Source organism: Oncorhynchus gorbuscha, linkage group LG23, assembly GCF_021184085.1.
Source record: "Oncorhynchus gorbuscha isolate QuinsamMale2020 ecotype Even-year linkage group LG23, OgorEven_v1.0, whole genome shotgun sequence".
NCBI classification, from domain to species: domain Eukaryota; kingdom Metazoa; phylum Chordata; class Actinopteri; order Salmoniformes; family Salmonidae; genus Oncorhynchus; species Oncorhynchus gorbuscha.
The window spans coordinates 24024479-24039293 of record NC_060195.1 but is presented as its reverse complement, the minus strand read 5'-3'; the positions used below and the strand labels follow the sequence as shown (position 1 = coordinate 24039293).

The window sequence follows — 14815 nt, the reverse complement described above, 5'->3', positions numbered from 1 at the left end:
TTTCAACAGAGACAGAGGAGAGCCTGATGACCTGTTTCAACAGAGAGGAGAGAGGAGAGCCTAGCCTGATGACCTGTTTCAACAGAGACGGAGGAGAGCCTGATGACCTGTTTCAACAGAGACGGAGGAGAGAGCCTGATGACCTGTTTCAACAGAGACGGAGGAGGAGAGCCTGATGACCTGTTTCAACAGAGACGGAGGAGAGCCTAGCCTGATGACCTGTTTCAACAGAGACAGAGGAGAGCCTGATGACCTGTTTCAACAGAGACGGAGGGAGCCTGATGACCTGTTTAGCCTGATGACCTGTTTCAACAGAGACGGAGGAGAGCCTGATGACCTGTTTCAACAGAGACGGAGGAGAGCCTGATGACCTGTTTCAACAGAGACGGAGGAGAGCCTAGCCTGATGACCTGTTTCAACAGAGACGGAGGAGAGCCTGATGACCTGTTTCAACAGAGACAGAGAGAGAGCCTGATGACCTGTTTCAACAGAGACGGAGGAGAGACCTGTTTAGCCTGATGACCTGTTTCAACAGAGACGGAGGAGAGCCTAGCCTGATGACCTGTTTCAACAGAGATGGAGGAGAGCCTAGCCTGATGACCTGTTTCAACAGAGACGGAGGAGAGCCTAGCCTGATGACCTGTTTCAACAGAGACAGAGGAGAGCCTAACCTGATGACCTGTTTCAACAGAGACGGAGGAGAGCCTGATGAGCCTGATGACCTGTTTCAACAGAGACGGAGGAGAGCCTGAGTTTCAACAGAGACGGAGGGAGAGTTTGATGACCTGTTTCAACAGAGACGGAGGAGAGCCTAGCCTGATGACCTGTTTCAACAGAGACGGAGGAGAGCCTAGCCTGATGACCTGTTTCAACAGAGACTGAGGAGAGCCTAGCCTGATGACCTGTTTCAACAGAGACGGAGGAGAGCCTGATGACCTGTTTCAACAGAGACGGAGGAGAGCCTGATGACCTGTTTCAACAGAGACGGAGGAGAGCCTGATGACCTGTTTCAACAGAGACGGAGGAGAGCCTGATGACCTGTTTCAACAGAGACGGAGGAGAGCCTAGCCTGATGACCTGTTTCAACAGAGACGGAGGAGAGCCTAGCCTGATGACCTGTTTCAACAGAGACGGAGGAGAGCCTGAGCCTGTTTGATGACCTGTTTCAACAGAGACGGAGGAGAGCCTAGCCTGATGACCTGTTTCAACAGAGACGGAGGAGAGCCTAGCCTGATGACCTGTTTCAACAGAGACGGAGGAGAGCCTAGCCTGATGACCTGTTTCAACAGAGACGGAGGAGAGCCTAGCCTGATGACCTGTTTCAACAGAGACGGAGGAGAGCCTAGCCTGATGACCTGTTTCAACAGAGACGGAGGAGAGCCTGATGACCTGTTTCAACAGAGACGGAGGAGAGCCTGATGACCTGTTTCAACAGAGACGGAGGAGAGCCTGATGACCTGTTTCAACAGAGACGGAGGAGAGCCTGATGACCTGTTTCAACAGAGACGGAGGAGAGCCTAGCCTGATGACCTGTTTCAACAGAGACAGAGGAGAGCCTGATGACCTGTTTCAACAGAGACGGAGGAGAGCCTAGCCTGATGACCTGTTTCAACAGAGACGGAGGAGAGCCTAGCCTGATGACCTGTTTCAACAGAGATGGAGGAGAGCCTAGCCTGATGACCTGTTTCAACAGAGACGGAGGAGAGCCTAGCCTGATGACCTGTTTCAACAGAGACAGAGGAGAGCCTAGCCTGATGACCTGTTTCAACAGAGACGGAGGAGAGCCTAGCCTGATGACCTGTTTCAACAGAGACGGAGGAGAGCCTGATGACCTGTTTCAACAGAGACGGAGGAGAGCCTGATGACCTGTTTCAACAGAGACGGAGGAGAGCCTGATGACCTGTTTCAACAGAGACGGTGGAGAGCCTGATTGTTTCAGCTGGAGCTGCAGGGGAATAACATACTTATCAACCACTCCTAGCTATTTTCAAGTGTTTTCAGTATTTTTATGTGTTCATAGGGAGTGGCTATCATGATGCGTGTGCAGGATTAGTTTACTAAGCAGAGTAACTTTTCCTGTCAGACCAAGTGTTCTCCAAGACCATGCTATCCAACCCATTGGTAGAGAACTCTTCTCAAAGTGGAATGATAAGTGAAAGTGTGTTAAAGAAATAATAGCTCCTCTCTAGCTGAGAAATAGACTGTGTGTGGTGAAAGAAAGCGGTACCACAGACACACAAACTGAAAATACTCTATTAGTATGAGCTCAGCTGCTCCCTAGGACACAGTCTCAGGTCTGTTTCCTCCCAGGCTTTAGAATCCATATCCTTCTCCAAAATGACTGAACAACACCAGCCAAGTCTCTCTCTCTCGATTATCTCCTCCTTGTTCTAGCATGTGGTTGTGCCTAGCCAACACTAGCTGTGTTGTGCTTCAGAGTTCTGTACGTACAATCTGACCTTCGGTGGGATGCTGTCTAGAACAGGTGACAACTAAGGATGAGCCTTGGCTAACTAGCGCCCAGTCTAACTGGCTTATGACCAGACAGGCTAATTTTATACCCAGGTTCTACAGACGGAGAGACCTGAATGTCGGAGATGGTAAAGTATAGGAGCATAGCTACAACAGGTCATATTACAGCCAGTCCCAGTGTGGAGGAATAGGAGAGGCTCTACTACCCACCTGTAGAGACTTGACTTTCCCATGGATGCTGTCCTGAGAGACTCCCAGACCCTCAGTCACCTCTGACAGGGGAGATTCAGAGACAAAGACACTGTCATGTGACAGAGCCTTATTACCCATATTTATTTTTGACCTTTGAAAGAATGAAATAGAAAAAAAAATGACAGATCAGAACATTTGCGCTTCTAGGCAGTGGCTGGGTCATCTCCATTCAATCATGTAGGACTAAGTCTAATAAAGTTTGTAGAAAAACCTAAAAAGCAGAAATGACAAGTCCCTAGCCCTGCCTCTGTCCCAAATGGCACCCTACTCCCTGTATGGTGCACTACATTTGACCAGAACCCTATGGACCCTGGTCAAACGTAGTGCATCAAATAGGGAGCCATTTGGGACGCAGCCCCTGAATCTGCAGCAGGTAGCCTATAAGGCTGCATGCTTAAAAAATAAATATTCACTAAGCTCTAGAATGAGCGGAGAAGACTGGGTTTATTATTCAGGTGACTAAGTGGTAGGGAGAACGTTCATTTACAGCAGTCCACTCTAAATTAGGACAAATATGTACCTTTAAAGTTGTAAACATATGTAGAGCAGACTTCACACTACCCGGTAGAAATTCAATGACGCATTTGTTCCTTGGGAATAAAATGAAATTGCCTGTATTGTGAAAAGAAAACCATCTTACCCAGAGCCCTCGTCTTTCTCAGAGCGGATGAGAAGTGCAGGTTCGGGGGCGTTGACATTGTCACTAGACTGGCTACACTTCAACCCACTGTCCCCCCTGGCAGGAGCAGCGGCCTCCTTTCTCTTCTTCTTAGAAAATAAGTTCTTGAAGGTCTGGAACTTGGACTTCTTCTTGCCTACATTGAAGATCACATTAAGAATAGAGCATGGCAGAGGTTATTCATCTCCAGTTAACAAATGGGGCCTATTCCTTCGCTACCAGTTTTCACCAGTTTTTAACCATATTCTTTATCATTTTCCTTCACATCTTTCCACCACTGAACAAATAAGACCACCTAACTGAAAGCTTTGTAACGAACCTCAATCATTATTTGAAATGTAACTATTCCCTCATGTGAACTCAAGTGAGAGTAGTTACACTGCTGGTCATAAACCCAGGTAGCATTAATGAGATGGTAAAAATACTCCCACTGTTCCATTTACATTAGCACTACAGTAGAAATTCTCAACACCTCTTTTTAACTACTTCAAGTGTTTTTTTGTGAGTGTAAACTCTCTCAACTCCTTTGTTGAGAATAATAGCAGGCCAAGATCTGAGACATTTGCTAGGTGATAAGGGTGGTGCCTACAGCTCATGAATACAACACATCAAGCTATTTTAGAAACAATATGTCGATTACGCCAAAGTAGCAGCATAACCAGAAACAAAGCAGAATGGCCAATTCTTAAAAGAGAAGGTCAAGTTAGTTGGATCCATAGAAATGTTGCCAATATTTGGGAGGGGATGACTGCAACATGAACAATCCTCGGATGGAGCCCTTCAGCAGCCAGGAATGCAATCGTCTGATTAAAGAGTGAGTGCTGCTTGGAGGATTGAAGCTTGCTAGTGAGAGACTATTTATATATAAAGCCACACCATCCCGTGACTGGCTCACATGCTCTGGAAAAGACTTTGAGATCCAACTGTAGACAAGGCCTAGAGCTGGTATGATCACACACTTTAAACTGGCCCATTCAGTATGGCTGGAAAAGTCAACAATTCATGGAAAACGTCATCCCAATAGGAGAGGTACTACATATTTTGGATGCATACTGTACATATAGCTGGAAATGTGAACACAAAGACATTCTGTTCAGAGAGGGTCTTTTTGTCAAACAGGCTAAATGTAGGCCTAGATGGGACACATGAAGGAGATGCATGACCAGGAGATAAACAGTCAGAAACAGAATTTACTTGTTGATCTGGAGACCACTGCCGTACCCAACCACAACTTACTCCCCTTGAGCTGATGTTCAACCTATTACAAACTGTTATCCCAGGTAAACGTGGTCCTTTGTAGCTCAGTTGATATATAGCATGGCACTTGTAATGGCAGGGTACGTGGTCTATTTCCGGGACCAGCCATAAAGAAAATGTATGCACACATGACTAAGTCACTTTGGATAAAGGCGTCTGCTAATTGACATATTATTATTATTATTATTATTATTATAATATACACTCACTGCTCAGTTTATTGTTAGGTACACCACCTCGTTCATGAAAATGTATCGCTCCTAGAGACAGTGAGTCACGTGGCCGTGGCTTGCTATATAAAGCAGGCAGACAGACATCGAGGCATTCAGTTACTGTTCCATTGAACGTTAGAATGGGAAAAACGAGTGACCTAAGCGACTGAGCGTGGTATGATCATTGGTGCCTGGACTTTTCAAGCACGAAAGTGTCTAGGGTTTACCGAGAAGGTTGTTGAGAGAGGTGGAAGGAGAATGGAAAGAATCATGCAAGCTTCAGACCATAAACAAACAAATAATGGTGCAGTACAACAATGGTATGTAGAACGGCATCTTGGAACACACAATTCGTCAGTCCTCGTCAAGGATGGGCTGTTACCAGAGGACGACCACACTAGGTTCCACTCCTATCAGCTAAAAACAAGAAGTGTCTCCAGTGGGCACACGATCACCAACACTGGACAATTGAGTAGTGGAAAAACATTGCCTGGTTCGACAACATTCCAGTTCCTGTAGCATCATGCTGATGGCAGTCAGGATTTGGTGTAAGCAGCACGAGTCCATGGACCCATCCTGCCTCGTACAGGCTGGTGCCGGTGGTATACTGGTGTGGGGAATATTTTCCTGGGACACGTTAGGTCCCTTGATACCAATTCAGCAACTAACGTTTCCGACACCTTATAGAATCTATTCCCTGAAGAATTCACCCTGTTCTGGAGGAAAAGTGGGGTCCGACGCAGAACTTTTATGAAAAAAATATGTTATTTATTGAACCTTTATTTAACTAGGCATGTCAGTTATGAACAAATTCTTATTTACAATGACGGCCTACACCGGCCAAACCCGGACGACGCTGGGCCAATTGTGCGTCACCCTATGGGACTCCCAATCACAGCCGGGTTTGAATCTGGGTGTCAGTAGTGATGACTCAAGCACAGAGGCAGTACCTTAGACCGCTGCACCACTCGGGAGTATTAGATGGTTGTACCTAATAAACTGTGTATTATAAATAAAAAAATCTTGGGAAGAGTCATGACCAAGACCTAGTCTGTAGTACACAAAGAACTACTACTATCTTGACTGAAGATTAACTCCTTGGAATATTCACCCCTGTCCCCCACTATCCTCCCAGGTCGTCACGAGGATACTGCCATGAGGCAGCCGCCCATTAGGGTATTCCAAATTATCCCCCGGCCAGCACACCGCCAGCCATTGACAAATTATTTATTTTAATGTACCTCGCCCTCTGTGCTCTGCTTTAGAAATTCAATCTGATAGAGTAGATTATTCCCCTTTTCAGTGGGAGCTATTCCTGAAGGAAAGGGCTAATCCACGTCCCAGCAAGCCCTCCAGAGACGCTTCCCAGCCTGACCTTGCAGATCCTCACTTCCTTGTTCCCAGAGCGCATCACAGCAGGGTGAAGGGTTGGCAGACAGACAGTGGGAAAATGTGTTCTTATGTTCTTATTTTTTGTACTTCATTTCCTGCCAATAAAACTGTAAGAAAATCTCCTTCCTAAGCTTGACCTGATCCTCCCTGAAGCACAGTGCTCTCTGCAATAAAGAGATAATAGCACACTGGTCTAGAAGAAACACTTTAGCATGGATCTTGTGGAAGGATTCTCATCATGATAAAATCATCTCACTTCAACTTGCAATGAACCTTCAGGGGAGGCATAGATCCACAGATTAGATACTGTAAATCTGATCAAATAGGATCTGCTGTCACACATTGACCATAGCACTACCACAGACGGACATAGTTCCATGACCAGAGAAAAGTGAAGAGCCCCTTTAAAGGGCTAGCAATTAGTTAAAGTATGGGTTTACCTGTGCACTCTTCAGTGGTGTCTGCTGGATCCTGGTTGGTCAACACATCTGATGGTCCAGAGGCCATGATACTGCAGTCACTGCTGGGAGATAGAGAGTCATTGACTAAGGAGCAGAGGGAGAGTCATTTTTTAAAACCTTTATTTAACTAGGCAAGCCAGTTAAGAACAAATTCTTATTTACAATGATGGCCTAGGAACAGTGGGTTAACTGCCTTGTTCAGGAGGAGAACGACAGATTTGTACCTTGTCAGCTTGGGGATTCAATCTAGCAATCTTTCGGTTACTGGCACAACGCTCGGAGGGAGAGAGCCATTGACTATGGCGCAGAGCCATTGACTATGGCGCAGAGGGAGAGAGCCATTGACTATGGCGCAGAGGGAGAGCCATTGACTATGGCGCAGAGGGGAGAGCCATTGACTATGGCGCAGAGGGAGAGAGCCATTGACTATGGCGCAGAGGGAGAGAGCCATTGACTATGGGGAGAGAGCCATTGACTATGGCGCAGAGGGAGAGAGCCATTGACTATGGCGCAGAGGGAGAGAGCCATTGACTATGGCGCAGAGGGAGAGAGCCATTGACTATGGCGCAGAGGGAGAGAGCCATTGACTATGGCGCAGAGAGAGAGAGCCATTGACTATGGAGCAGAGGGAGAGAACCATTGACTATGGAGCAAAGGGGGAGATAATTAGCTATATTATAGAAGAAAGCCTTCCAGGGATTTGGGCAACTAATAATGAGACCACAGTCAGTTTGGGCTGAGTACAATGTAGATTAAATCAGGCACTATTTCATTCATCCCTATTTACTGTAACTCAGCTGTGTGCATCTCCACTGAGGGCAACAACCACATTCATAACCCTGCTCTCTATAGAAGGAGAGATCAGGGATGGTCTCAGCCTACCAATCTCTCTCTACTACAATGCCCTCAGTGACACCGCCCTGTCATGTCACAGGATGAGGCGGAGATAAGCAGCCTGTGCCTGGGGCAGATTATTGGAGGGGGCTGCCTGGGGCTGGAGCTAGCGCTGGTCTGGAGCTCCCAGCAGGATAGCCTCAGACACGCCATGCCGACCCAGCAGGAGGAAGCCATCAGCGGTCAGTGACAGCTAGACACAACCCTTGGCCCCACGGAATGGTTAAACAGGATGTGGAGGCAATTTGGATTTCGACCGCACATGCAAAACGAATTACTCCGTTAATAAGGTAATTACCTCCTCCGCCTATATGGTATCATGCCAACTCTGTCAAGAACCTGATGAGCTCAGAGCAGCTATGTTTGTCAAAATCTATATCCATGTCTCGGGGGCGGTCTTAATGAAGAATTCTCAAATATAATATCTTAGGATTGACTTGTTTATTTCCACATTAGCTTAAGTCTGGATGTGATGACTATAAGAGCAAGGAACACTCAACAAAAACAGTGAACGAAATGATTAGAAGTTACAATACTAAAACTTGTAACCATTACACCCAGAAGCGTAGTACAAATACCGGAGGCAGTCAGAGAATAAATATAAACCCAGCTGAGAAAATTCAAAGGCAGTACTTGGACTCCGCTTCCTGGTGTGACGTAGGCTGCTGGAAGCCTCCTGTGTCTGCGGTTACGTAACATCTACAGTTACATCGCCGCTGAAGTCCAAGGCCCTGTCCCAATAGCTTAAAGCTATTCAACTCAGCCTGAGACTACCCCATCCATGTCATTGATGTTCAATAAGAACAGAATGTTCCTTGTGTGAGATAAAACATGTGCCTTCTGTATCTGAAATCTTCTTCAATAATCAATAAACACATGGCAACATCATTATTCCAGCTGTGAGAATATCATATGTTGAACTCCTAACTGCAGGCCTTTTTCAGTGCATTTCATTACATTAGTTGTTTATTTCAACCATTTACAAACCCTTGACAGTTATAAATAAACATACATTCAAACTGGCTTCCCTGTTCCCCTGGCAATGCTTGTACCAAACAGTACAACAGACAGGCCCACTCCAGACGAGCTAAAGTTACTACTAGACAACACATTGTCTGAGAAACTGAACCTTCTCTCGGGTGTTTTCTGTTAGAATAGTTATGAAAACCAATCTAACAGAAAGCACCTGAGAAAAAGTTCAGTTTCTCAGACAATGTGTTGTCTAGTAGTAACTTTACTGAACTAAAGATATTATATAAACATTCGAAGTATTATTTTGTGAGTTGAAACATTCCGCGATGTTTGTCAGCCCTTTGAATTGAGAGAGAGAGAGAGAGAAAGATCTCCAATCGGCCTCTTCATTTCCTCTGTATCTCTGAGTAAATGTTACCTGCTTCACAGAGAAATAACACTTCAGAGATGAAACCCCCCACCACCAATACCAAGGGAGACAATGTGTGACTGAAACCCCCCCACCACCAATACCAAGGGAGACCATGTGCGACTAAAATCCCCCCACCACCAATACCAAGGGAGACCATGTGCGACTGAAACCCCCCACCACCAATACCAAGGGAGACCATGTGCGACTGAAACCCCCACCACCAATACCAAGGAGACCATGTGCGACTGAAACCCCCACCACCAATACCAAGGGAGACAATGTGCGACTGAAACCCCCACCACCAATACCAAGGGAGACAATGTGCGACTGAAACCCCCACCACCAATACCAAGGAGACAATGTGCGACTGAAACCCCCACCACCAATACCAAGGGAGACAATGTGCGACTGAAACCCCCACCACCAATACCAAGGGAGACAATGTGCGACTGAAACCCCCACCACCAATACCAAGGGAGACAATGTGCGACTGAAACCCCCACCACCAATACCAAGGGAGACAATGTGCGACTGAAACCCCCACCACCAATACCAAGGGAGACAATGTGCGACTGAAACCCCCACCACCAATACCAAGGGAGACAATGTGCGACTGAAACCCCCACCACCAATACCAAGGGAGACAATGTGCGACTGAAACCCCCACCACCAATACCAAGGGAGACAATGTGCGACTGAAACCCCCACCACCAATACCAAGGGAGACAATGTGCGACTGAAACCCCCACCACCAATACCAAGGGAGACAATGTGCGACTGAAACCCCCACCACCAATACCAAGGGAGACAATGTGCGACTGAAACCCCCACCACCAATACCAAGGGAGACAATGTGTGACTGAAACCCCCACCACCAATACCAAGGGAGACCATGTGCGACTGAAACCCCCACCACCAATACCAAGGGAGACAATGTGCGACTGAAACCCCCACCACCAATACCAAGGGAGACAATGTGTGACTGAAACCCCCACCACCAATACCAAGGGAGACAATGTGTGACTGAAACCCCCACCACCAATACCAAGGGAGACAATGTGTGACTGAAACCCCCCACCACCAATACCAAGGGAGACAATGTGTGACTGAAACCCCCCACTACCAATACATCTACACCACAAACACATCACACACAGTCGATTAAGACTAGGGGATAATAAGAGAGAGACTGAGGATCTGTATAGACTAGACCATGGGAAGGAGTACTACTTGTGACCAACAGAGAGCATTCTGGGGAGAATGCAGCCTGGGGTTGTCATCACAGCTAGCCTATGAAGCATAACCTCCCAGGGTCTGACCATGTGACCAACCCCAGTCAAACAGCTCTGCTTCCACAGCTTAACATCCTCTAGAAAAGGAGAGGACACAACTGAGTACGCACGGCACAGTGGGGCAACATGGTTCAGGGGCAGGAGGGTTCAGCAGGGCTAATGGACTGACCTTGGACTGACTGCAATACTGACCAACAGCGATGACGTCCTCTGTTTCATGTCTTAACTTTTCAGGGGTTGAAAGGGAAGAGAGTTGGTGGGAAGGAGCAGTATTACATTATGAGAACAAAAGAGATTGTTAGATAAACAAAAACATTATTTAGAAGATGAGAAAATACTTGATCACAGGGAGTTCAACAGTTGAGTCGGGCCAGTTCCAAGACACAGCCAGGTTTGAGTATTGTTTTTGTACTGGGCTATCCCCTATTTCAGTACTGAGCAATCCCCTATTTCAGTACTGGGCGATCCCCTATTTCAGTACTGGGCGATCCCCTATTTCAGAGCCAGATATGAGGAGTCACCTATGTTTTGCAATCAAGCAACTAGCAAGGTGTACGAGACAGACAACACCTTGATTCTAACGTTCACACACACTCAGTGTCCTCGGAGACCGTATTCTTCTCAACATCCAGGATACTTCTAGTATTTGTGGAAAAGGAAATACGGAGTTTGTAGGAGTTCACATAATTTTATATCAAACCATATCTGAAGTCAATCCAATATAGACTAATATGCCTATGTAACAGCGCAAATAAATAAATAAGCAATTACATTATCTTAAGTAGGGACGGTACACAACACATTCCACTCAGTTATGTTGAACACAAAAATTCTCAGAAACGCCAAAGTTTTTATGCATGTTTTTTTTAAGGTAAAAAATAAAACGCTCCATGTGAATATATTTAGCAGTAATGCCAAGCAATGATACTGGCCATTTTGTTTGATATAATTTAAAGGCATGCCTGTATAAACTAACTGGCGCAAGAGTCCTCTGGCAGTCTAGCTTATACACATAGCCTGTGGAGCATGGAGCGCCGAGGACAGATATACTGTGCATTTAGAAAGTATTCAGACCCCTTTACTTTTTCCATATCTTCTTACGTTACAGCCTTCCTCATTAATCTACACACAATACCCCATAATGACAAAGCGAGCTGCCCGACTGGCCAAACTGAGCAATCGTAGGAGGAGGGCCTTGGTCAGGGAGGTGACCAAGAACGCGATGTTCCTCTGTGGAGAAACAACCATCTCTGCAGCACTCCACCAATCAGGCCTTTATGGTAGAGTGGCCAGACGGAAGCCACTCCTCAGTAAGATGCACATGACAGCCCGCTTGGAGTTCGCCAAAAGGCACCTCAAGATTCTCTGGTCTAATGAAACCAAGATTGAACTCTTTAGCCTGAATGCCAAGCGTCATGTCTGGAGGAAACCTGGCACCATCCCTACGGTGAAGAATGGTGGTGGCAGCATCATGCTCTGGGGATGTTTTTCAGCGGTAGGGACTGGGAGTCCAGCCAGGATCGAGGGGAAGATGAAAGAAGCAAAGACAGATCCTTGATGAAAACCTGCTCCAGAGCACTCAGGACCTCAGACAGGGGTGAAGGTTCACCTTCCAACAGGACAACGACCCTAAGCACACAGCTAAGACAACGCAGGAGTGGCTTCGGGACAAGTCTCTGAATGTCCTTGAGAGGCCCAGCTAGAGCTCGGACATGAACCTGATCTAATGTCTCTGGAGACCCCCAAAAATAGCTGTGCAGCAATGCTCCCCATCCAACCTGGCAAAGCTTGAGAAGATCTGCAGAGAAGAACGGGAGGAACTCCCCAAATACAGGTGTGCCAAGCTTGTAGAGTCATACCCAAGAAGACTTGAGGCTGTAATCACTGCCAAAGGTGCTTCAAAGTATTTAGTAAAGGGTCAGAATACTTATGTAAATGTGAGATTTCAGGGTTTAATAATGTTTTTGCTTCGTCATTATGGGGTATTGTGTATAGATTGATGAGTGAATTTAAAAAAGATATTTTAGAATAATAATACCAAGTGTGGACTAAGTCAAGGGGTCTGAATACTTTCCAAAGGCACCGTAGATGATGTGCAGTGTAGTTCATTAGTAGTGGGTGTAGTAGGCAAGTAGCCCTACATAAAGATGTCCAAACTGAATGCAATCTGGGCTAAACCATCGATTCCCCAGAACATACAAGATGATCACAGCAACCAAACAGCAGCTCCAATGAAACTTAACAGGAGAAGCACAGTACCCGGGACAAGGCTACTGCAGGGCACAGCTGCCTGGAAGGAAGAACTCCTAGAGTAGTTACAATGGGCGGACTTTCAGGATATCAATGAAGGATGTGCCGTCTTTTTTTTATTGGAGGTTCAACCCACCATTCTCTGTTATGCTGAGTGAACACTTTTCATTGGGTGGCGCCCCAATATATGAGGCTGCATATCCAAGTGGATGGTCTGCTCATCACAGTACAGTTTTGTTTTTTCAACAACAACAAAAAATATTCAGCTGTTGAGTAAAACCTCACATACCTTAATGTTTGTCTTGAACCAGAGCCACAAACCCATGGAATGTCCTCTCCTCACTCTTTCTAAATGAGAGGAGTGACTAAGTCTGACTTTGAGAAAAAGCTTCTTGAATTTACAAGTTGCATCAAGGGTGCGTTCAGTGCGGAAGGGTTAGGCCACACATCTGTCCCAAATACGAGTTGTGTGTAGCAAGAGAGACATTCTGTGTGTTGCGCTCACATGATGTTGTGTGCAACAGGGCTTAACATGCGTGAATGCATTCATCTTCAATAATAGCTTGAACATATGAATCCAACAAGAGGAAAAATAAACATTTTGGTGTTCGTAGTAGAGCATAGTTCAACGCAGCCTTCCTTACCCCTGTTCTGTAGGACAAGGAGGATTAAACCAGATCAGACAAGTTCCATCTGGAAAAAGTGAGGCTTTTTTACGGTCCAATATCAAGGAAGGATGACTGTTTAAACGAGAACCATGTGAAACGGTGCAGGTGTTCCACACATCGGAGCCAAGCTGTTTACACTAGCATGTTATGTTTTGTACTCATCTATACTGTATGTCATACATTCTCCAGTTCTAATTCCGTCTGTGTACAAGATGTCACATGAAGCCAGACTTCTGCTAAGAGGAACTTAGTTGGGACAGCTGACAGACACAAACCATGAAATGGATGTTTGGGATGTGGATGGATGTGAATAAACCGTGGCAGTAAGTTACTCACTCTGGGGGAGAAGTGCTGATCCCTTTCAGGCTGTTACTGTTAAGTGGGTCAGTTCACAGTTTAAGAAAAGGCTGCCTGGCTCGCTTTCTCACATGTTATCAATGAACTGAGTGAGGGGTCAATAAAGCTTTTATTGTCTTCTTAATGTCTTGAGACGGAAGGATAAAGGGGGAGATGGTTCTTTAACACTGCGAATAAACAGCCCCTATACAGTGCATTTACTATCTAGTCCACGAGGCTACAACAGTGGTCTTAGTTACAAATTAACTATTTATTCATCTTTTTTGACTTGCCAAATCAATGCAGGCCTACTGTGTCCTAATATTAGGTTTCAGAATCAGAACATAACTATTGCCCTTCTCTAAAGACAGACATGTACATTAAGAAGACTGCCTGGGAAAAATAGCATACATGACCATGTTCACTTCAGATAAATGCTCTGGCGATACATATTTCCCCTGTCTTCATACCTTGCCAGGATATCAAACAAGTTGCACCAGAAAAGCAGAGAGAACAGACTTACTTCTTTACTTGCAAGCAGCCGTAAAATCCAGCCATGGTTTCTAGTTGGGAATGTTCAAGAGATCCAGCAGGCAGTACATCCTTTCCCAGCTTGTCTGAGTGATGGCGGCAAGTGGAAGAGTCCCTGTGCAAGCCCCAACTGCAACGTTAAAGGCCACCAGTCCACTACACACAAACACCCCTCTTCTTCATGTACATGAATTAAGACAGAACGGCAGAAAGACAACCATAAAGACACAGCTAACTTTGAGGTTACCTGCCCTCCCTCCCAGTGACCTGCCTACAGTGAGAGGACACTAGTGTGAACTAACAGCCCGCCCCAAGCTACTTTTCCCACCCATCTCCACCTCCCACTCCCTCCCCCGTCATTAGCCTAATCCCGAGCGGCAGCCTGCAGCTATTGTCTCAACCAGGCAGCTTACTTCCAGCCGATCTGACCCGTGTCTCTGTGATAATTAGATAGGGGGTGTCGTGAGGAGACACGAGGATTGTCCTGGCTAGGAACTCTATCCTATCCCCATCAGAAAAACAAAACAGCCCAACCAAGACTACCACCCTGCCATAGAGTCCGAGTCAACACAGACAACAGATGTCTAAATCTTAACCTCTAACTAACTATGGCTAACTATGGTTCAACCTTTGTGTCATTCATGTTGGGATGTCAATTCATATGGACGACTAAGTAGAAAATCAATATGGGCTACTGATCCACAGGTTGGATAATAATTATCAGATAAACAGTAC

General features: G+C 46.0%; 1 protein-coding gene and 1 long non-coding RNA gene across 9 annotated transcripts in view; both read right to left on the bottom strand.

Moving 5' to 3' along the window:
* The window catches only part of LOC124010383 (acrosomal protein KIAA1210-like), a 36488-nt gene that overhangs the window by 18537 nt on the left and 3136 nt on the right, over positions 1–14815 (bottom strand). For 2 of the 8 annotated variants that reach the window (XM_046322773.1, XM_046322772.1), the window contains exons 1-5: positions 14073–14365; positions 10465–10521; positions 6705–6787; positions 3365–3539; positions 2683–2815 (exon numbers count right to left, since the gene is read on the bottom strand). In XM_046322773.1, coding sequence (XP_046178729.1) covers positions 2683–2815; positions 3365–3539; positions 6705–6787; positions 10465–10514 — 441 coding nt within the window. In that variant the 5' untranslated portion in view covers positions 10515–10521; positions 14073–14365. Of the gene's footprint in view, positions 1–2682; positions 2816–3364; positions 3540–6704; positions 6788–10464; positions 10522–14072; positions 14366–14815 lie in introns of those variants that run through there. The other 6 variants (XM_046322774.1, XM_046322776.1, XM_046322775.1 and 3 more) reach the window with 6 other exon arrangements.
* On the bottom strand, positions 54–431 carry LOC124010385. Its single transcript, XR_006834424.1, has 3 exons — positions 372–431; positions 181–219; positions 54–107 (listed from the first exon to the last, which is right to left on the bottom strand). It is a non-coding gene; the product is annotated as an uncharacterized LOC124010385 (long non-coding RNA).